The sequence below is a fragment of the Diabrotica undecimpunctata genome, chromosome 5, assembly GCF_040954645.1.
Source record: "Diabrotica undecimpunctata isolate CICGRU chromosome 5, icDiaUnde3, whole genome shotgun sequence".
NCBI classification, from domain to species: Eukaryota; Metazoa; Arthropoda; class Insecta; order Coleoptera; family Chrysomelidae; genus Diabrotica; species Diabrotica undecimpunctata.
The window spans coordinates 52,931,431-52,954,998 of NC_092807.1; the positions used below are offsets into that span (position 1 = coordinate 52,931,431).

Here is a 23,568-nt window from a genome sequence, read left to right on the forward strand (position 1 = left end):
CAGAAAACACGGGAGGTCCTTCTTTCTGTGCCTCGGATGGCATCGTGACTCATCGTGACCAAATCTTCTGCCTGCTATGAATACATCAATATTTCAAAAGGTGGGTCTATATTCTTTTTACAGATAACAGTATGAGTTTAGACCAGTTAATTCTCGTAATTTATTCACAGTTATAGTTGCTATTTTTCACTAATATATTTACAGTCAAAATATTGCATTTTTTCTCCATTATTATCTCTAATATCATTTAACCAGCGACCTTTTAAGTTTTATACAAAACACTTGCATAATTTAGAAAACTTTTCTCCTTTATGACATGATACTCTTCCTCTAACATAGAATTTAAAATAAATTAATAAAATGTTCTATAAAATATATTTTATAAAATTTTACATATAAGCAGAATAAAATGCAACACATTAATTAGTTTTGGAAATCTCCCATTTATTTATTTGTGGTAAAATTTTCTTTCGAAGCAAATTTCCCGGCTCCTCGATTGTAAGTGTGATATAAATACCAAACAAAAAACTTACAATAACGCCGATTATATAGTCTTGAAGCTAAAAATACAAACAAATTAATGATGAAAACTATAAAATTAAAAAAAAAATCATAAAGTTTTACGATAAAATAGATTCTTGTTTTTTTTTTTTAATTATAGTAAAAGTAAGTGTTCTCTCCGTGCTTAGGTCATCGTTTCATCTGTTTTTTGGTGGCGACCCTAACGTTCTTCTAAAAATGTGATTTAGGAGCTGCAGCTATGTCATTAACTTTAGACATTTTGATTGTACATGACAACCATACACATACACACACCACACACGCATAAATGCAAAATACGTATACATGTGCACCTACATTATGCCCAATCGGCAAATCACTAGACAGCGGCACAACAAATGGTTTATTTTACAGTGAGCTTTCAATCCCGAGATGTAACAACTGTGATACAAGGGGTAGAGCGCTGCATTAAGCGATACCTCATTATCTAACGCATTCTGGGGGATTAAAACCTTGGTCCCGTGCGCTGTTGTGCCTCAAAATATTTCGTTGTAAATCGTGGGAATAAACTGAAGAATAAGAAAAATTAGAGATCTCAGTAACCTTAACCAGGGTCTAACAGATCCACGTTCAGTATAGTAAGGCAGCTTATTAAGAACTTTATATTGCTGAGGAGATTCGATGTTAAGGTCCTGAAAAGTTTGTATAATATTATTAAAATATAAAAGTAAAATGTTAAAATTCTACCCTTATTGGGAATTAACGACGGTAGAGATGAAGGTAACAGAAGGTGAAGTGCGAGGGGAATTATTTCAGTATATCTTCCATGGACACAAGAATGAAACCATTACAAATTGATAGCAAGGAAGTCCCAATAATATTAAAATCTTAAGTTTTGTTAAGTAAGTATAACATGCTATAAACAAGTTAAAATCTGGCAGAGCCCGATGAAATTCACATCTAGCTGAATAAATTTATACAAGGCGCAATAACTATCCTCTTTAACAACATATATACATCTAGTGAGATACCTACAGAATGGCTACTTTGTTCCACTACCAAAAACCAAGAATCCCAAACACTCTAATGACTTTAGATTAATCAGCTTAATGTCACAGTTATTATTGAAAACATTTTTAAAGGTTATAAAGGATGTTTTTTTAGAGGTACAGAAATATAAATGGGCAACACTTTTTGAACTGTCGGCCATTTTAAAAGATGTCAAGCGATTAAAATAGCATAAATAAACTGACGCCTGAACAACGCTTCCCAAATTGTGCAAATTTACTTTGAAAATCATAGGTTTATTCTAAATACGTATCGCTTACTACGTCCATTTTATGGCCAACATAATCGTCCATCAGAGCAATTAATTGGATTAACCATGGAAAGTTTTTACACCACGTTTACTCTAAATGATAAATCGCATCCACAGATACGTAGTACAGCGCGTACAAAAAAATTTGTTGCTGATGTAGAGCATAGTATAGAGGAAAACCCGATCAGTCTATCCGCCATCGTTCACAGCAGTTGGATATGTATCCATCCACTTTATAAAAGATTTTGCGCAAAGATCTTGCTTTGCGTGTACTTACTAAATCCAACTCGTGCAAGAATTAAAGCTACATGATCACCTAGCCAAGCATAGATTCTGTGAATGGCCTTAAAACTCCATTGCCGTTGATCCTGATTTTCATAAACAAATTTTGTTTAGCGATGAAGCTCACTTTTGGTTCAATGGCTATGTCAACAAACAAAACTATCGTAATTGGAGTAAACATAATCCTCAAGTGTATGTTGAGACACCATTATATCCAGAAAAACTGACTGTTTGGTGTATTTTGTGGGCTGGTGGAACCATTGGTCCGTACGTCTTCAAAAACGATGCTGACCAGAACGCTGTAGTCAATGGATGGTGACCGCCACAGACAGAGCCATGATTACTGACTTTTTTATTTCTCGTTTGGAACAACCATTATGTGCAGGAGCTGTGGTTTTATTACGACGGCGCAACATGTCACACAGCTAGTGCCATAATTGATTTATTGAAAGAAACGTTTGGTAACCACCTAGTTTCACGTTTCGGAGCCGTGAATTGGCGTCCAAGATCTATTTTCTGTGGTGATATGTGAAGTCGATAGTCTACGCCGATAAGCCTAAAATGATTGACTACTTGGAGAACAACATTTGCCGCGTTATTGTTGATATACGGTTACAAATCTTGGAAAAAGTCATCGAAAATTGGACCTCTAGATTAGACTACGTCAGTGCCAGCCGTGTTGATCGTATGCCAGAAATGATATTTAAATTATGATGCCAAATTCAATTTCATGTCAATCTAAAAAATCATCTTTATTTTATTCCATTTCAAAGTGCTATACCTCTAAATAAAACACCCTTTACATGCAAGAATATTCAGAAAGTGTGAAGCGGATATGAGTAATTGACAATTTGGCTTTCGTAATGGCTTCGGAACAGTAGTAGCTTTATATAGTTTCACAACTCTTGCTTAAAAATGTCGAAACCAACAAAAATATCTTTTCATTGCCTTTATAGACCATGAGAAAGCTTTCGACAAAGCTAAACATAACATTCTCATGGAATGTCTACAGCGAAAAGGTCTCGACAAAAATGATATTAACATAGTGAGAAATCTCTATTAGAACTAACAGGCTGTGGTAACATTAGACGGAAATAGCACTGATGCGCAACAGATAAGTAAAGATGTGAGACAAGGCTCTGTACTTTCATTTGGTGTATGTTGGCTACTTTTTTTGAAAATAAAAGTTTTTTTAATAACAAAGAATAATTTGTATTAAGGCCAGATCAAGTAGCGCCAGCTACTGCAAGCTTCATAAGGATGGGCGTTCCATTCGATATATCAAAGGTACGCTTGGCAATACTACAAAATGTACTTTTTTGGCCATATTATTTACCAGAAATATTATTTTAAATTCGATAATCCAGAAGATGTAGAAGCACTTAGAAATAGGATTATAGGTAGTAATTTAAGTGATAAAGAAAATTTTATACGCGCGCGATTTCCTCAGTGATATTGATGAAGTTGAGGCTATCAAATCTTGGCTTTATGAAGTATTTCAGAGAAAAGAGGTTAAGCAATTTCTTCTTGGAAATGATCTAAAACTCAATTAATCAATACAATGAAAAGATTTAATTAAAATTTTTCATTTTATCTTTAGGCTACTGAAAATGAATTAATGATAAAATTATTAAATTTGAAATTTAACTTAATTGGAGTTCCTCAATACCATATTACAATGGAAATATCGATATTTTTACCGCTAAAATTATTTCTTGTCTGCACCAATCTTTTAGAGTAGCCCTCTTTAGATTTAAATAAATATTACAACTAAGCCCCCTTTCAGACGAGGATACTGTATCCGAGATACGCGTATCCGAGATGCAGATATTACATAGACTCAAATGGAGCTTTTCACACGAGACGCGCGAGAGATACAGTATGCGAGATACCGAATTCAGTATCTCGGACTTTCCTGTCGCCGACGACTGAATGCGTATCCCAGATACAGAAGAAACATTACGTTAAATGAACGCTTTCAGACACGAATACTTTTGCACCACATTCCATAGACGCGCGATTTTCTGTCGAATAATTGTGAATGAGCAACGAAAGAAAGACGGTGTTTTCTGAATATAGTTAAATAATGGAGCGTACTGTATTTGATAGTGACAAATTTATTTGTTTGGTACAATCAAATCCCTGTCTATGGGATACAGCATCGCCAGATTACTGCAATAGAAATAAAAAGCAGCAGTGCTGGGTCGAAAATTCTAAGCGACAATTTTGAGGCCATGACTGCAGTACAGCAAAATGAATATGGTAAGAAATAAACGTGTTTTTATTATAAATACATAGTAGAATATTTTAATATTTTGTTTCATACGTATACAGTTTAGTTTTAAAAGTTTGCTAATTGGAATTTTGATTATTTAACGAATATCAAACTACATTATTGTGAAAGGAATACGGTCATTTTTTATTTAGGGCGAGGTAAACAATTTACAAATTGGAGATAAGTACACATATTTATTTTAAATTTAAGTCATAGACTTTAACTTTAAAAGTCATAGAAAGCCGTTTTTTGATGAAATTTCTACGCATAGTTGTGTCTTTTTTACTCAATTGAATTTCCAAAATTTTATGAAGTTCTTCAAACGACTTCACAGACATTCGAAAATAATTAAAAAACTTCGATGGATCTTGCAATAAATCTCGATACAGCAAACTATACGTTCCCTTGGTTTCTCTTAATTCTACAATAGGATGAACCCACAAATTACGTCGTCTTTTCAGTTTCTTTTTATTTAATATGTACCACAGCATAACACACTCTTCTACATCCATAATCCAAAAATATAACCGCACTGCACTGCTACTATTTTCACACTGACGAGCATGCCCGTGAATCCGATACAGCCGCCATCGAAAATTCTGTATCTCGCATACAGTATCTCGGATACAGTATCCTCGTCTGAAAGGGGGCTAAAGACGCGTATGTTGGAAATAATCGTGACTTTCCTAGTTACTTTGGTGGGAGCGTCTGTCGGAAGGATAATAAATTATTTTGTAGTCTACAAATACTAGAGCGCTTAGAAGTCGTCTATTTTATTTTTTGAGAATATTAATTTATAAATTAAATACTTATACAGATGCACACTTAATAGGCGAGCGGTTTACCCCTCAAAAGACGCTTAGAAACAGAATATACCGACTAAAATTCTTTTTGCATTTCTAATGCACCAAACCTTTTTTATTCGATTCTATATATTTTTCCAAGATGAAATGTATTTTTTTAAAATTTTTACAAGTGGGCCGGCAATTGTTATTAACAAATAACTTATACAAAAAGCAATTTCACCGAATTGCTTCGGAATAAATTTTTTTAGGTGTATCTCATCAAAATAAACACTTTTTTTCTGTTAATAATTTTTCAAAAAATGCTTCCTTTTTGAGTTATTTGCATTTTTTTGTTAAAAAAATGCCTTAATTAGTGATTTTTGGGATTTTTTTTCTAAAAAACTACTAAATGAATTGCAATTCTACAAATAGCTTTATAATCTTTAAACCGTTGAGTACAAGTTAGAATATTTTGACAAGGATAATTTTTTTCTATCTTGCTAAAAACGTGGACCCAAATATTTCGAATATGCCTTTCGAGCAGTCTACCGCTAAGTGTGTACAGTGGTTGCGGCGATACAGGCGTGCGGCGCGTAGAAATATTTGGTTAAATTTAAAAAATTAATTCAATACAAATATTACGTACAATTTATTAAAAAAAAGATATTTCTAATTATTTTTATATAGACATATTATAATTAAAACAATTAAAATTAATTTTTTACAATGCTATAATAATGTAATTTTTTTAGGCATATTCGAAATATTTGGGTCCACGGTTTTAGCGAGATAGAAACCATCTATCCTTGTCAAAATATTCTAACTTGTACTCGACGGTTTAAAGATTATAAATATATTTGTAAAATTGCAATTCATTTAGTGATTTTTTAGAAAAAAAATCCCAAAAATCACTAATTACGGCATTTTTTCAACAAAAAAATGCAAATAACTCGAAAAGGAAGCATTTTTCAAAAAATTATCAAGAAAGAAAAAGTGTTTATTTTGATGAGATACACCTAAAAAAATTGATCATGAAACAATTCGGTGAAATTGTTTTTTTGTATGTTATTTGTTAATAACAATTGCCGGCCCACTTGTAAAAATTAGAAAAAAATACATTTCATCTTGGAAAAATATATAGAATCGAATAAAAAAGGTTTGGTGCATTAGAAGTGCAAAAAGAATTTTGGTCAGTTGATGCTCTGCTTATAGGGGTAAACCGCTCGCCTATAAATACTTACAAGATGCAAAAAAGTTTACCATTTTACCCCGAGCTTCCCCCTAAAGGGGGGTAAAAACGCAAAAAAATTGATTTACAAAGAATCTGTATACCGTAGAAAAAAATGAAAATAAAAAATGTAGTTGAGATAATTTTAAACAAAAATGTTTATAAGCATTTTTTGTGTAGAATAAACTGTTCTCTTAGAAGCAACGCTTGAATCGAACGTCTATTTTGCATGTCAGTTACGCAAAAATGCAGAAATTAATGTTTTACATTAAAAACGATCACACGTCACGGGAAATGCATTTAAGAAGACAGTTTTCAGTGTATTTTATTGCAAAAGTTTTATTTTTTTGAAAAACGTACTAGTGTAATTGAAAAAAAGTTTTAAATGGTTTAGATCGTTTGTTGTGTGAAAGTTTAAATCCAAACGACTTTTAAGCATATTATAAATGCCTCACATCTGTTATCAAAACTCAAAACTAAAATTTCATGCTATAAGTTTTAATGGTTAGGCTCTAGTAATTAAAACTTTATAGTGGCCAGTCAATGAAAGGGATATATTGTATTGATCTCGTGAGAACCATAAAAAATGGCAAAAATCGCGCCACGTTTATTTATTTAACACCTGTATAAAATCTGAGTTCAGTTGAGGCAAAATAAAAAAACTGCATACGAAATCTGAACTCATTACCTTTAAAACATATCTTAATTCGAGCTGATACGACTTTTATTGAACATTAATTTTGCGCGCGTAACTGACATGCAAAATCGACGGTCGCTTCAAGCGTTGTTTCTAAGAGAATGGTTCATTCTACACAAAAAATTCTTATAAACATTTTTCTTTAAAATTATCTCAGCTACATTTTTTAATTGAAACATTTTTTTCTACGGTGTACAGAAACTTAATAAATCGATTTTTTTGCATTTTACGCCCCTGCGAGAGGGGTTTTACAGGTAAGCCCAGGGGTAAAAGTAGTAAACTTTTTCGCATCTTTTTTGGGGTACCAAAATAATACTCTCTGCAAAATTTAGCTTGTTCATATGATTTTTAGAGGTTGAGTGGCATTTTCGTCTCTAAAGAGCGGAGTAAATGTAAACTCAAGGTTTAAGTAAAGAACATTTTGGTCTTCCAATTCCTACTGTTGCTAAAAATTTACAGTAAACTAATGAGAATTAGTTAATAAGCCATGCCCGTACAAAAATAACAGGCAAGAATAGATTTTTTTAATAATTCGATATTTTAATTGTTATAATAATATTAATAGTAATAGACGGTATTTAAATTTCAATTTAAATTTAAATGAAAAAGGGGGCAATTACTTACTAATTTCCAGAAGTTGATATAGACAGGCTCCATAAAAAATCTATTCATGGATAAGATACATGGCATGTGAATTAAATATACGCCATAAAGACAGTTACTCAAAACGAAGAATACTTTGGATTCTATCAGCTTTTTAATTGGACCTAAAATAAAATTATGTTATTAACTGCTCATTTTAAATAGGAATAAATGAATAACCAATATTAATATTTTTAACAAATAATAACTTCTAGTTTTTATTCAGTATTCAAAACATTGTTTATGTAGACAATGAAAATCGTCGGTTTAAGAGTTGTCTCTAAGAGAACGGTTGATTTTACACAAAAAGTGCCGATAAAGATTTTTGTTCCGAGTTTATTCGAGTGGTGTTTTAGGGGAAAGCCCGGAGGTAGGAGTAGCAAAACATTTTGCATCTTTTTAGGGTCCCAAAATTGATATTTTTAACAAAATTCAGCTTGTTTGTCTTATTTTTAGAGATCAACTGTCTGACGACTGCACTATGTTAGTAGAATTGAGAAGAAATGTAGGAAAACAACAAGAAACTTGATACAAATGCTCGTCGTTCATCAATGAATGATAATGTAAATCTTGATGTAGTTAAAGTGTGCCAGATAATCCTCAATTCAATTCAAGGCAAATTGCAGCTTATATAAACGTTTTTAAAAGGTCTGTTTTACGTCTACTAAAAATGGTAATTATAATACGAATAAAAGTCAGGATGTCGAGTAAATCAATGAAGATAATCGCTGAATCTAGCTTTGCAAAGTAGGGCAAGATTAATGTTATCAAAACTTACGCTTTATATTTAAAATATATATTTCTTAAGTAAGTAAAAAACATTATATTTACATGGAACAGTGCATCGGCAAAACTGCAAATATTGGAGTTAAGGGAATCCTTATTATATGACTGAGGCACACATTCAGAACGCTTAAACAGTAAAATATAACGTCGGCCTAATTCGCAAACTGCGTAACTACTATCGATAAAACTTATAGGAAACGCTAAAAACTGTTTTCTTTTAATTACAGGACAAATATTAAAGAATAAATAAATATAGTATAAAGTTTTTACCAAAAATAATGTAGAGCGAGAGAATGCACTTTGAATTTTAATTATATTAAGTCATTTAAAACAAAATAAAGGAGTTAGGTATTTTGCTTAATAAAATTTGTCTATAATTTGGAGATACGTCTTTTTTTAAACCAATAAAACTAATAATAACTATTATAGAAACAGGTTTATTTTAATACAAAAGTGAGTAGCAAATTACGTAAAAGTAATAAATTAACATTATTTTTCCAAGTTTCGTGGGGTAGCTTGTCATAAAAATCGTGATAATCACGTTCCATGGATAATTTTAATTACTGGAAGTGCTGAAACTTTTCGCTTTTAATTTTAAGTCTATTTGTATGTTGTTGGGGAAGGGCGATAGAACTAATAGGCACACTATTACTTATATTTACCGGTAAGGTTTGCCATTCTCCGGTGTGACGAAGCTTGAACAAAAAATACCATCCTTGGAGTATTTTAAAGCTTAAATATTGTTTACAGTGGGTTCACCGACAACAGCTTTGCCTGGTATTATTGATTTAACAAACTAGAGGTGATCAAATTTTTTGAAAAAATTGTGCGTTAGATATTCGGCATTATAAGGACTTTTATGGCAAGCAGTTTTACAGATGGCTACATAATGTACTGGAATGTTAAGTTTTTTATTTCGAATTTGCCTCTCAATGACGGAGTGGACACTCCGTCTGGGTGTGACCTTTCTGTAAATACTTTTGAGTTACCGTTAACCCAGTATCTAAGTCAGAGTTTAATAAACCATTTGATAACGTTGAGTTACGGCTTTGGTACCCGCAAACATTACTCCATAATATGATTTTAGTGTCCTCAGTGCTTTTTTCTTTCTAGTTATACAACTGTACCTGCTGGTTTAGGAAATAAACAATAATACTCAATTATAAGTTTATTAATACTCAATAAACTCATTACCTCTTCGCCCTCCTTCCGATTCATTCCACAGGTAGCAGAAGCCTTTTTGGCGTTTAATATCATAAATTGTGAAGTTATGCCAATTATTTTGGTTTTGTAGTAAGGGCTGGACACATTTGATTTGGGACAAAGCAAAACTGATTGAAAATCCATAGTAAACACTTTATTATGGGACTATTTATCATTATCTTTTGCAACCCTTGCTTCTCTTTTATATTTGTCATGCTCATTGTACAGATCTTCTAAAATATTGCCTGTTTGAAAGGACACACAGATATCGCACAGATCGTTTTTTGGTCTATACAAAGAAAGTGTATTTTTTTCAAATACTTTGTGAAAAGTAGTTATTAATACCGCTATCTCATTTTGATTTATGCAAAAATCGGATTTGTAGAACTTGTACAGTTGGTTTCTACTAGTTCACATAGGTTCCAGGTAAAGTTTTGACGAAGTAGCTCTACAATAGTGCAATTCAAATTTTGGTAGAGAATCAAAGAATATTTGAAGCTGTTTCACACCATTATTATTATTACCAGAATTTTGATGAGTTTGCACAGTCATATTTGCCTCTAGTCCGATCTTGGCCCATTTGTTAATGACCCAATCCTTTACACCAAGGGTGTTTAAAAACAATGTTTTAGAAATTGTTAGCTTAGAAAAACCTAAGAATTCGTTTGAATATGTTATTATCGAAACTTCATTCAGGCCTCGTTTTCTAGAGGTACTTTTTACACATACATGGTTTCTTACGAACATCTTCTTTTCGACCCAATTATATTGCCAAAACTCTATGAAAATTCTTCTTTCTCAGGTTCCCTCATTTTAGTGCACATTAGGACGGATATTTTATTTTTACTTAACTTACATTTGCAACTTTCTTTTACGGATTTTAATTTTGTTAATAAGTCATACCTCTATTTTCCATTTTCTTTTTTCATTTCTAGGTAAGACTTTCCCTTTCCTCTATTTAAACTATTTTGGTTCTTTTTCCATCTATTATTGTTTATTTCATACTTTGTAGGCCGTTTTCTTTTTGGGCTTTTGTCTCGAGTATAATCTTTATTTATTTCACCATGCTGCAAATCTTAAATACTTTCGGATGATTCAGAACTGTTAGACTCTTCTGAATTCGTTACAAATCAGGGTCGTTGTTCTCATCGCAAACTTCCATATTTTTTGCAGGGCTACCAGCCAGTATATTTTTGATATCTTCGACTTTTTCCATATTTTTATTGGGTATTTCTGCATTGTTGTCATGAAAAATTTTATTCTGGCCATGACTTATCTCTACGTTTTCATTATTTGTTTCTGCCTAGTAGTCAAGAAGTTTTGTAGGATGTTCATCAGTATCATTAATTAGAGTAAAAGTGCGATCCACTAATGTTTGAGATATTTTTAATATCAGGTCATTATCCGTTCGCCCTTGAAAAGAGTATGATAGATTATACAAAATGTTCAATTTCATATAACAACCATATTGAACTTTTAGTCAATAGCACTATTGACGAGCTAGTCTAAAAAATAAAAAAATAGTCCTAATTGTTATTTACTTTTAGACTTTATTTACAAGTAAAACACAAAAAAAATGTTTTCGTTTTTCTCCTTGATTCATTAACTAATTTTTAGGCCCGCACATTGGAAGGTCGATTGTAATATAAAACCTACCACTATGGTCTACAAATATTATTTCTGCGTCTTGTATAATCGTAGCTTTGATCGTAGTTCTTCAGGCACAGGTAATGCTTTAAGAACTCTATACTGCCACAAAAAGAGTTGGTCTTAAAATAAATTTTTCAAAAACATAATTTATGACAAATTTAGACCACAACAAAAAAATCTTAGTAGGAAACAAAGATATTGAGCCAGTGGACTCCTATAAATACTTGGGCCATAAAATCCGAATAAGTCGGGACAACCAAACAATCGAGCTGAAAAGAAGAATAAACCTCACTTGGGCTGCATTTGGAAAGATGAAGACTATTTTTAGGTCTAAGATTCCAATGTGTCTGAAAAGAAAAGTATTTAATCAGTCTATTTCGCCAGTGCTGACCTACGGCGCAGAAACCCTAACACTCACAAGAACAGCAGTGAGTAAACTACAAGTTGCGAAAAGGGCAATGGAGAGAATAATGTTAGGGATTTCTCTACGTGATAGATAACCCAATGCTACTATACGCAAAAGATCAGGAGTAGCAGACGTTATTAAAAGGATAACAACACTAAAGTGGAACTGGGCAGGTTATGTAGCACGATCAGTTGATGACACGTGGACAAAAAGAATTTTGGAATGGAGACCCCGAATACAAGCTTACAGAAATAGAGGTCGACCTCCAACGAGATGGACAGATGACATAAAAAGAGTGACTACAAATTGGATTCAGATGGCGCAAAATCGGACTAAGTGGAAAAGCATGTGAGAGGCCTATGTTCAGCAGTGGACGTTAGAGGCTAGTTGATGATGATGATAATCGTAGCATGTACATCATCAATATTATTGCTTAATTGCTGGAATATGGTTACGATCGATGTTGCATTAATATTCACATTTTCCTGCATGATGGCACTCTCATTGGCATTGTTTAGTGCCTTAAATATTTTGTCTCGATGAAAAGCAAAAAATACAAAAAAGGTCAATAAAATGGATTAAAAAATAGACTCTATTAATTGATGTTCAAACCCACGGTCTCTATAAACATTTAGCATACTTATCCCTAAAGTAGAGCTTTTTTAATAAAAAATGTTTTAAAATAAAAGTTGTTTCACCACTTATACTTTTAAATTTGGGTAATTCTAACGCCCCGCTAAAAATTCGGGGAACAATGCGTATCTCCTGCATTCTGAATGTTCATTACTAAACTATATTTTACGAAAATTGCCTATCTCTAATTACTCTAAATATGACAAATTTACACAATATTTGGTAATAAATATAAATTGAAATTAATCTATATTATAACTTAAAAAACTCGTGGTTGAAAAATCTCCGACAATGGTTTGGGATGACCTCAGCGGAGCTGTTTCGCAGAGCAGTCAACAAAACCATGATAGCCTTGATGATCGCCAACATCCGGACCGGATAAGGCACTGAAGAAGAAGATAACCTAAAAATGTTACTTACCTAATAACAGTGTTTCACGAATGTAATCACATAAATTACTGCACTATTTACTTAAAATTCAGGAGCACATGGAGTTACGTATTCTGCTGTCGCGAAATTGATGGGGCTGGACTTACAACGTTTTCTGTTGTGCAGATAATAAATAAGGCAATTTCATATTGGAGTTACCGACTATTTTATCAGATGCGCTTCATTTTATGTGAATAGATTGTAGCATTTGCAAATCCCCTCGTATACATTTAAAACACAAAAGAATATTATAAGTGTATTTCTTTACCCATTTGTACGTATTTAAACACCTAATTCTTTCAATTCATCTTAGCGTCACCGATGTCGAAGATAAACCATTTTAGAAGTTGTTTATTATTTCACAGATGTGTATTTTCTCGGCATTCTTTGATCATTGAACCGCTCGATACTGTGTTTTCAAATAAATATTTTGCATTCCCGTTTCCGTCTCGTGTTTTGTTTATACCTAGTTGAGAAGCGAATGCTTTTTTAGAATTAACTCACTCTCGCTAAGGTTGTTGTCATGAGCGGTTGACTTTAGCGTTTGTCCAAATTTTATTTCAAAATTTGTAATATCTTCGTCCTTCGTCCTTTTTTTATGGGAAAATGAGTAGCAGTTTAATTAATAGTTACATTTAAAGTGAGTTTTGAAATGTTGCCATTGTATCCGGTCCAGTTTACAAGTAAAAGTGCATTTTGGTGAAATCAGGTAACTTTTTCTGTGATTAAATCTTAAAATAAAGACAGTCATTTTTTCAATAATAATAATTGCTTTCATTTTTGAAAAAGATAATTTTTATTTGCAATAATTTTTTCATTTGTTACAGTTTATAGCCCAGTAACATTTGTAAGTTTTGTAGCAACAGTGTTTGTAAATAAATAGGACATATGTAAGTTTTTTCTTCTTTATTATTTTGCTATAAATCTCTGTAACTATTCATATAGTATTTTTTTGTGCCATCTGTATTTTATAACTGTTTGTGTTAAGACAGAAATAAATGTTTAATTTATTTCTGTGAACCAATTTGTCTTTTTATTTTAGAAAAGTCTCCTAACCATTTTTGTATTTCTAATAATTGTTTCAATAGTTACAACTAGTTGTTGTAATCATTATAATTTGTCACCTCGAAGCAGCGTCCATTTTAAGTTGCTAGAGGTCCTTCCTGTTGTTTGTTTTGTTTGTCCATTTGTTACAGGAGATTCATATCAGTACCCCTTTGTTTCATTTTTTGTAGTTGCCCCAATCTAATCCGCTTGCCATTCAACTTATCCACGACACAGCTCTCCAAATAAACCCTGAGTGCCGTTCGCACAGTTTCGTTTATTTTGCTTGCCATATCTCTCTCCCAATAACTTCTGTCCCCAATTTTCAACCCCCCATAATAATACTCTATGTGGTAGGCAAAATATTCGTTACAAGATGACACCAAATTAAAATTTCACCCGTATGTGGAGTTACGCATTTTGCGAATTAAGCCGATAATAAGCAGTAAAGTTTAGCTAATAATTTAACAGAATATTTTTTAATAATTTTAAGGCTGTGGATAAGTTAGTTAGGTATATAGAAGGTATATGTAGATAGTAAGATAAGAATTTATATAGATACAAAACTGCATATAAGATTATCATAATTTAACTAAATCAAAACAGACATTTTTTGACTAATTGAGATCAGTTTAGAATTTATTAGTTTTCACACAAACGGTCTCAATTTTTTTTTGTAATTACTTCAAATTTGGATGCCTACAATACTACGCTGCTAGAAAAACAACACAGTATTTCTTGCATTACTATGTTGCTATGAAAACAGGATTTTTGCCTAATTTTATTTGTCGTCCTTATAGATGAACGTATGATATTGATATTTAGCAGTTATAAATTTATAAATAAACATTTACCTCCAAAATTATGGGACATACCGTACACACTTAAGGCACATCCTATACAAAATATGGGCTTAATGATAGATCCAAGCAAAGATGCTTTAATTCCAGTTATCTTTATAGAACCCATCTGGTCAGACAAATAAATAAGTCCAATAACAATACTAAACCAAAGTACGTTTAATACCTAAAAAATGATTTTTTTAAAAGTGTACACAGATTATTAGTAAAAAGATAAATTCTGTTTACCAAGTAGATAGTATTCTAATATATCGAACAGGTAAAAACAAAGTAAATTATAATAATTAAAAAATTAGGATACATTAGCTAAAATCAACATTACAGTTTGAAAGAGAAGTCAGAAAACAACATGGATTAAATTAACGATGTAGACGATTATATGAGGACCTCACCTATATATAGATTTCTGCTAGGTTTTTCAACTTTTTGTTACTTTAACCTCCTTTTGAAGGTATTGCAAGCAATGATATTGTTACGTAAAAATATGAGTCATATTAAAAACCTGTAAACATCTTGTTTACTCACTTATATGTTTTAGATTTTACGAGACCCTTCGATTAGCTGGCAGAAATTTACCTGAGACGGAACTTTCCAGAAACCGGTCGGACGATGACCCGGATTTACCTTCTAGTATAAATCAGAGGGATTCTCCTGAATTCTCGACCAGTTGTATTTTTATATATAATAACGGAGCTTTCATTAAAGGAGTTAGTTAATATCTGAAGACCCGCGCCCGCGATTTTAATTGTAGCGTTCGTATAAAATAAATTATGTATTATTAGTGGTTAAATAAACTGATATAAACTATCGTGCTTTTTAATAAATTAAAATAAGAACAATATAATAAATTAGTAAAGAATTAATAAATAAAATATAAATAATTATAAATAAATAAAAGACATTACAATATATTCGCACAAGTATCTGCTTTTGATCAATTTGGTAATAAAAATATGTAATAAAGAAAATACGCAAAACATCGAACATCATTTTTTACCTATAAACAATATATAAACAATGTTAGCCCAAACATAGAGCCAAAACCAAAGCTAAAAAATAGAGCCAAAAAATAGACAAACATAGAGCAAAGAAATTAAAAGATTTTAATCAGATTAGATGTATCCGTGATGAAAATGGTAAAATAATAATTTACGTAAAGGATGTTAAAAAGAGATGGAAAAAGTACTTGGTCAGGTTATTAAATGAAGAATTTCACAGACAACCAGTTAAGTTAACGGAAACAGTGACAGAGATGGTGATCGAAATACCAAAAGAAAAAGTGGGTCAAGTTATTCAAAAAATAAAGGAAGGAAAAGCAGTTAGACAAAATGATATTCCTGGGGAAGTGTGGAAAGCATTAGAAGAGAAAGGGACAAATTGGTTAACCGGTCTATTCAATAGAATTATGGAAAATAGACAAATACCAGACAAATGAAGAAGCAATGTATTAGTACCTGTCTACAAAAACAAGGGAGATATACAACAATGTACAAAATACAGGGCCATAAAACTACTTAATCACACCATGAAAATATGGGAGAGAGTAATTGACAGACGGATACGTGAAGAAACCGAATTATCCGATAATTTTTATTATGAGGCAGTTAATGGAAAAATACAGGAATGAAGAAATAAACTTTTATATGGTATTCATTGATCTGAAGAAAGCATATGATAGAGTTTCTCAAAAAATTCTGTGGTGAACAATCGAAAGCATATGATACAGTTCCTCGGGAGACTCTGTGCTGGCACTCAATAAGAAAGGAGTGAATATGTAAAGGTTTTAAGAGACATGTATGAGGGAGAAACAACTAGTGTTAGGACAGGTGTGGGAAAGACTGATAAATTTTATGTAGAAGTAGGATTGCACCAAGGCTAGGTGCTTAGTCCTTATTTATTGTCATTAGTTCTGGATTAAATAGCAGGGAAACTACAGGGTAATATTCCATGATGCTTAATGTAGGCTGGTGATGTAGTGTTAGATGGAAATAGTGAAAGCGACTTGGAACAAAAATTGGAACAGTAAAGACAAGCTCTTAAGGGAAAAGGTTTAAAACTTAGTAGGACAAAAACAGAGTATTTGGAATGTTTATTTAAAAATGGAGTTAGTACAAATAGAAGGGATATAGATATTTGGATAGCGAAATGATTGTGAAAAGTTTTAAGTACCTAGGTTCGCTATTACAGAGTAATGGAGGAATAGATGGAGATGCAGGCAGTAGAATTACGGTTGGACGGATGAAGTGGAAGAAAGCGAGTGGTGTGTTGTGTGACAGAAAAATTCCAATGAAACCGAAGAAAATATTGCATAAAACAGTCGTAAGACCAACTAGGATGTACGGAACTGACTTTTGGACCGTTAAAAAGAAAGAGTAACAACGAATACATGTGGCGGAAATGCTAAGATGGATGAGTGAAGTGTCAAAAAAAGGTAAAATTAGGAATGAGTCTACCTCAGCCCAGAATACCTACCAAGAAATAATAAATAAAATCAATGAAGCAGCTTGTGAAGGACTCGATATGATCCAAAAGAACAAAAAGAATACTCCATTGTGGTGGATAAATGATATCGCTAAGACAGCACATAACAAGAAACGAGCATATCAATAGTGGTTGTAAACAAATGACTCAGATGATAGACGAACATATGCAATATCAAACAGAAAAGTAAAAAATCATATTACATAAAGCAAAAAATTTTTTTCGTGAGAAAGTAAGTGCGAAGAGTTCAACAAATATATAGGGTCAACAAGATCAAGAGAAGCGTGGGAAACGGTAAAAAATCTGAGAACAAACAGAAAAAAAGTGAGTAGAATAGCTTTAATAGAAGAAAGATCTTTGATCGAACATTACTCACAACTTCTGACTACAACAAGACCACAATTCATAAACACCATTACAACAATATCCTAAAGTATATTGTTTGCAACAATAAAGTATATTATTTAAACAATTTAAAATAAACATTTATTTTGCAAAATTTTATTTTTCCCCTATTATTATTAGTATAATAGGTTATGAAATGATAGGTAACTTAAATATTTATGTATTGTAGTTTAAATATCTTTTAAAAATAAATTTTACAATAAATTATTTTTTATTTGAAAATCAAATCTATACGTGATAATTTTTCTACAGTTATGCTTTTTATATTTTAAACAAATTAATAATTGTAAATTTTGTACAATTATAAATAAAAATGATAAAATTACGTATGTATGCAGTAAGTAATATAATATGTTAATTATATATGTATAGATTATTTCCATAATTATTAAAAAAAGAAATAAAAAAGGGCTAACTTGGGTTCTAAGTGTTCTAAGTATCTCGGGTATTGTTCCTATTATCACGCGACATTAAAGTTTTTTTCGCATTTTTAGAAAATTTTTTAATAATTTTAAAAAAATATACTTTTGAAGCTATTTTTGTAATAATTAAACAACAAATTAACAAAAATAGCTTTACCAACTCTCATTTTAAAGGATAAAAATCTATGATTTTTCAGTAAAATAGGGCCACTTTTCCATATAATTTAGCAGTCTTCACCTTAAATATTTAAAATAAAATAGCGATCTAACATTGTTTTTTATCATCAATCTCTTTGCTTTTATTCATATGCGGAGTCGGCTTCTCTAATTATATATCTCCATAAGTGTCTATCTTGGGTTATATTAATATTAATAAACTTTACCGATATGTCCTCCCTCTAAATCGTCTCTTCCCAGATCTTTTTGGTCTTTCACTCATACTATTCCCAGGAACCCGCATATCAGCCATTATATGTATTATGTGATTAACGTCTCTACGTTGAACAAGATCAAACCATCTTAACCTGTTCTTTTCTCTTAATAACAATTGGAGCCACCCCTAGACTTTCTCTAATATACTCATTCCTAATTTTACCTTTTTTTGACACTTCACTCATCCATCTTAGCATTTCCGCCACATGTATTCGTTGTTACTCTTTCTTTTTAACGGTCCAAAAGTCAGTTCCGTACATCCTAGTTGGTCTTACGACTGTTTTATGCAATATTTTCTTCGGTTTCATTGGAATTTTTCTGTCACACAACACACCACTCGCTTTCTTCCACTTCATCCGTCCAACCGTAATTCTACTGCCTGCATCTCCATCTATTCCTCCATTACTCTGTAATAGCGAACCTAGGTACTTAAAGCTATCCAGTGTTTCACTGAAGAAGAGGAGCGGTTCCAGGATCGCAAAAACTTAGGTCTATGCAAGAAGAGGTTCCAGACTGGGCGTGGAAATATGCGGAGGTCCCTGTATTCAAGAGGTAGATGCTAGAGTTACTTATGATATTTTCGATATGTTTATCTCTCTCAAAGGTGCACTGAGACCCCCATGTTGTGATGTGAGCGTTAAAGTCCCCAACTAAGATGAAAGAGTTTGGCAGTTGTTTTATGAGTTCGCTTAGTTCTGAGCTAAACAAGTTGTAGTCTGGAGGAATGTATATAGAACAAATAACGATCTTGTCGGCACACCATGCAGTTATCGCAATCTCTTCTAGGCTTGTGTGTAAATCAAATTCTTGATGGTAGATATCGTTGGAAACAAAAATAGACGAGCCGCAACTTGCTTGTAGATGTGTAAGTCTTAGGAAGTCGTAGCTAGTGTAGTTTTTAGGTAGAGGTTGTGATCTTTGGTGAAATTGATTTGGTGAAGATAGATAAACTTGGGCGAACAGTCCGACACGAGTTTTTGTAAATATTATAGTCTATGGTAAAAGCCATCGCAGTTCCACTGAATTAGTCTTAGCATGGTGTTAGTATTAATAGGAGCTAAATTGAAAAGATTGGGATGGTTATGACCTGTCAGAATTGTAGTTATCTTCATTAGAATCGGCGAAAAGATTTGGACTAGGCGTACTTTCGGATTCTTCTGGGTCAGTTCCTAAGGCTTTTATCAGTTTTTTGGTTATACGGGTTAGCCTGTTTTTGACAGATCTCTCCTGGCAAGTTGGGTATAATGCTTAAATGTTATAAATTAGCCCTGAAAGATTTTCTGTAAACTTAAGAGCTTTAGCGTAGGGGTCACTACAGCCAAAAGTGTTTTCAACAAAGACTATTAAGTTGCTTAAAGGCTTCTTTAATAGCGTCTTTTGTTAAATCGAAAAGGTAACGTTCTGACGGTGAACTTGTTCTGGGTTTCTTTTTTGGTTTTTTAATGTCTCTATTAGGGGGAGGAATGATGTTGTCCTCGGACGGAATTGCGACGGAGATTTTATCGATAATACCAGTCTGCCCACTTGTACTCTCGATTTCAGAGTGGCCACGTTTATGTGTGGGCATTTTAGTCATTATGGAATTGTTTAGTTTTAAAGCAGACATATGTGGTAATGTTGCGGGTTGTATAGAAGACTGTGGTTGTAATGGATTTGTTATCTGGGTTGATATTAACGGCTGAGACTAAGATGTTATATAATTGATTGGAGGATTGGGACAATTTGAGGCAGTATGCCCTGACTTCTTGCATATGTAGCATTCCATTTTGTCTATGGACAAAAATATTCTGTATTCATTACCTCCGAATAGGATAACTAATGAAATTTACAGACTGAAATTATCATCAGAGGTAAAAACATACCTTCTAAAGCTCATAATGTGCGCATATTCACCGCCGGGGATACCTGCTCTTAAAAATGAGACGGGGGAGGCCAGTTGGAGCCCAAGTTCTTTTATAGCATTTTCTGCAAGGTCATGTGCTATACATGGAGATATATTGGATATTATTATTCTTTCTGTGGGGGAAATTAGCCTGCGAATATTCATGACAGAGTTTTCTACTGTCAAAATCGAATGAGATTTTAGAAGTTTGTCGACGAGTTCTGAATTAGTTAAATATATGCAAATTCTATTATTAGATATTCTGGATGCGAATAGGATTTGTTTGAGACCAATAGCGTCACCTATTTTAATTAATTCGTAATCAAACAATTTTAGATTTTCATCGGCATGCAATACTATGGCTTGATTCCTCTTTGGAAAAGTTGATCTAGGAGTTGATTTGGTTGCAGTTACATATTAGGAAGTTGAAGTAGAATTATGCTGAATATTTTGTGACATCGTGAAAAGTTGTGAACTGTGAGGATCTAATGTGAGATCTGTATTTGTTACCAGTACCCTTGTAGTCAAAGGTAGACAAAAATTATTTGTTGAATTTAGTTAGGTTTTATGTATTTTCTTCCAAAAATACATATTAGGTAGGCCTACGCCACTGGTAGCTTGCCCAGTTTTTGAAGAAATTATCAATTTGCTAATTAACTAATCGTTTCAAAAAATAAACAAGCAATTAGGCTTATCAATACATGCGATAAAGTCTGGTCTTACTAGTATTTTAAAGTAGTTGTTAGGTTTCAAAAAAGCACTAAAACTCGGAGCAAAACACTAATACACTGTTACCTCGTTCAAGTACACACTCGGAATCCAATATAAAGTTTTGAAAGCTGGTACTTAACTAAAATTTAGAAACAAATGACCCCTTTTTACGAAAAGATAAATGTAAAAAGAAGTATAGGCCGAAAGAAAAAATCGTGGCTAAGAAGTATAAGATATTACACGAGCACCAACGAAAAAAAATTTTACATATACAGCCCAAGACAAAATGAACTTGCCGTAATTGTCGCCAACCTCAAAAGAAATTGCACATGAGGCCATGGAAGCCGCTTGTTCTTAGCCGCTCGCTGGAGATTGCCTGTACTCTTTAAACCATTTGTCGATTGCAGTTTTCGCCTCTTCTAAATATGATTTTACTCCAGTCCCCTATGTTTCTTATCCTCGAATGTTGATTTATTCCTGGGCCTCGATACCCCTATATCTTTCCTTGAACAATTATTTTGAGAATTTGCTTGCCTTATGTATATAGCCAAGGTAGGAAATTTTTCATTCCCTACGATGTTAAACAGTTTTCGTTTGCAACCGCGCCAAATTTTTTTAGAATTGTGGCATGTGCTGTCCATAACACTCGTAAAAGTCTCCGTATAGCCCACATTTATTTCAAATTATTTAATATGGTTTAGTTTTCTAACCTTAAGATAGTACATCTTTGCACCTTAAGTAAAATGAGCCACATATAGAACACTTGGACACACTTAGAAAAATCTAAACACTTTTTTTTTAATTTGACAAATGTTATTGAAAATTAATTTTAACTTCTTAATCACAGTTTCAATTTGTTGATCGTAGAGCCCAGATATTTCAATCTTGATACGCATTCTATAGCATTTCGATCTATTGTTAAGATGTTTTTGAATATGGGCTTTTGACGTATTATCTATCATACATTGATCTCATTATGTTTTTAAGATCCTCTAAAGTTGATAATAGGATTGCTGAATCGTCTGCATAGCGTATTTTCTATTTCCGTTAATTTTAATTGCTTTTCTATCTTCTTTTAGGCCCATTTGGAATATCCCTTCTACGTATATATTAAAGGAGAAAGTGGTAATATAGAACTTTATTTCTTAGGTAAATTTTTTAGATTTTTCTGGATTGACAAAAACCAAATTAATAAATATCACTCACTCGTTGTGTAATTAATATTTAATGACATTTATTATAGAAATTAACAATCTGAAAACAGTTTCAAAAACAAATACAAAATTTTGAAAAAGTGTCATTTTTGCTCGCCGGAAAAAGTGATGATAAGTTAATCCACATTATCATTAAAGAGATATAGATTCATAGTAATATCAACAAAAATTAAAGATATAGGTTTCTAAAACTGAGAATACATGTTACTATTGACAAAAATGACAAACGTATTTGTCATTTTCGCATTTGTCACAATGGGCCCACATTTCGCACATGATGCGCTGTACCCATAGTTCACCTTTTGTATCCCCAGAAGACTTTCCTTTGCAAAAAATACAAATTGCATCATCTTTTGAATTGGGTAGTCTCCACAAACAATTGTCTGGCCACTAGATGAGCTAGAAACAACGCTGTCATACCCATGTTCAGATGATTCGAATTCTTGTTTTGCTTTTGATCTTTCCTTGCTTTTGTTTGCTTTTGTTAAGAGATGTTTTCGCCAACCCAATTTGCAAACCAGATGTACTAGGCGTAGAAAAAATCTGCTCTTGGTCAAGACGAGAATTTGATTGTGTAACTTTTCTTTTTTTCGTAAGCTCCTCTAATTTATTTTTGTAAGGTGAACTGGTGATAACAGCTGCGCAAGAAACTTTGCGACCTCTGGTGGATACTTTTTTCTTTGTGTTTAGGAAGCGGAGCAATATCAACAGGCAAAATTACCTCTAATGTTGCACACGTTAAAACGGCAGGTAAATGATCACCAGGCGATATACGGAGATATACGATACTTGTCTTAATAGGAGGCAGTTAATGGGTATTATTGTAGTTCAGTTACAGTGAAATTAACACCTGTGAAAATTCTCCAATTGTAAGAAAATATTCTGATCTTAGAAAAACTGTTAATCGCTATAGACCCAGTTTGACACTGTTTACAAAGTCCAGTGTTTACCAGTTTACACCAGTTTATTCAAAGGTTGCAGTTAGTACTATAATTTCGATGTTTTGTGTATTTGATTAGTAACCATCAAATAACAACACTAAGGATTCTACATATAGCTTAACATGTTTAATTAAAAAATGTTCTAAAAACTAGTAAAAACTAGTTCTAAAATAAGTTGCTTTCCACCCAAGTTGAGGGGTGGCATTTCCCCACTGAACGAAGTAGTGCATTTCCCATAAAAATATTGAACATGAGTTTGCGGGGGAATACAAGAATAGGCGGTACAAATCTAAACTTAGCACCTATGCATACATATTATTGTATTTTTTAAACCTCGTCGA

At 32.6% G+C, this 23,568-nt stretch overlaps 1 protein-coding gene across 3 annotated transcripts in view; it reads right to left on the reverse strand.

Annotated features, from left to right (window-relative positions):
• Nucleotides 1–369: 369 nt before the first annotated feature.
• LOC140440626 (O-acyltransferase like protein-like) overlaps nucleotides 370–23,568 on the reverse strand; it is a 125,358-nt gene continuing 102,159 nt past the window's right edge. For 2 of the 3 annotated variants that reach the window (XM_072530990.1, XM_072530989.1), the window contains 3 exons: nucleotides 14,734–14,905; nucleotides 7,711–7,853; nucleotides 370–560 (listed from right to left, as the gene is read on the reverse strand). In XM_072530990.1, the coding sequence (XP_072387091.1) occupies nucleotides 420–560; nucleotides 7,711–7,853; nucleotides 14,734–14,905 (456 nt within the window). In that variant the 3' untranslated portion in view covers nucleotides 370–419. The remainder of the gene's footprint in view (nucleotides 561–7,710; nucleotides 7,854–14,733; nucleotides 14,906–23,568) is intronic. The other variant, XR_011950892.1, reaches the window with a different exon arrangement.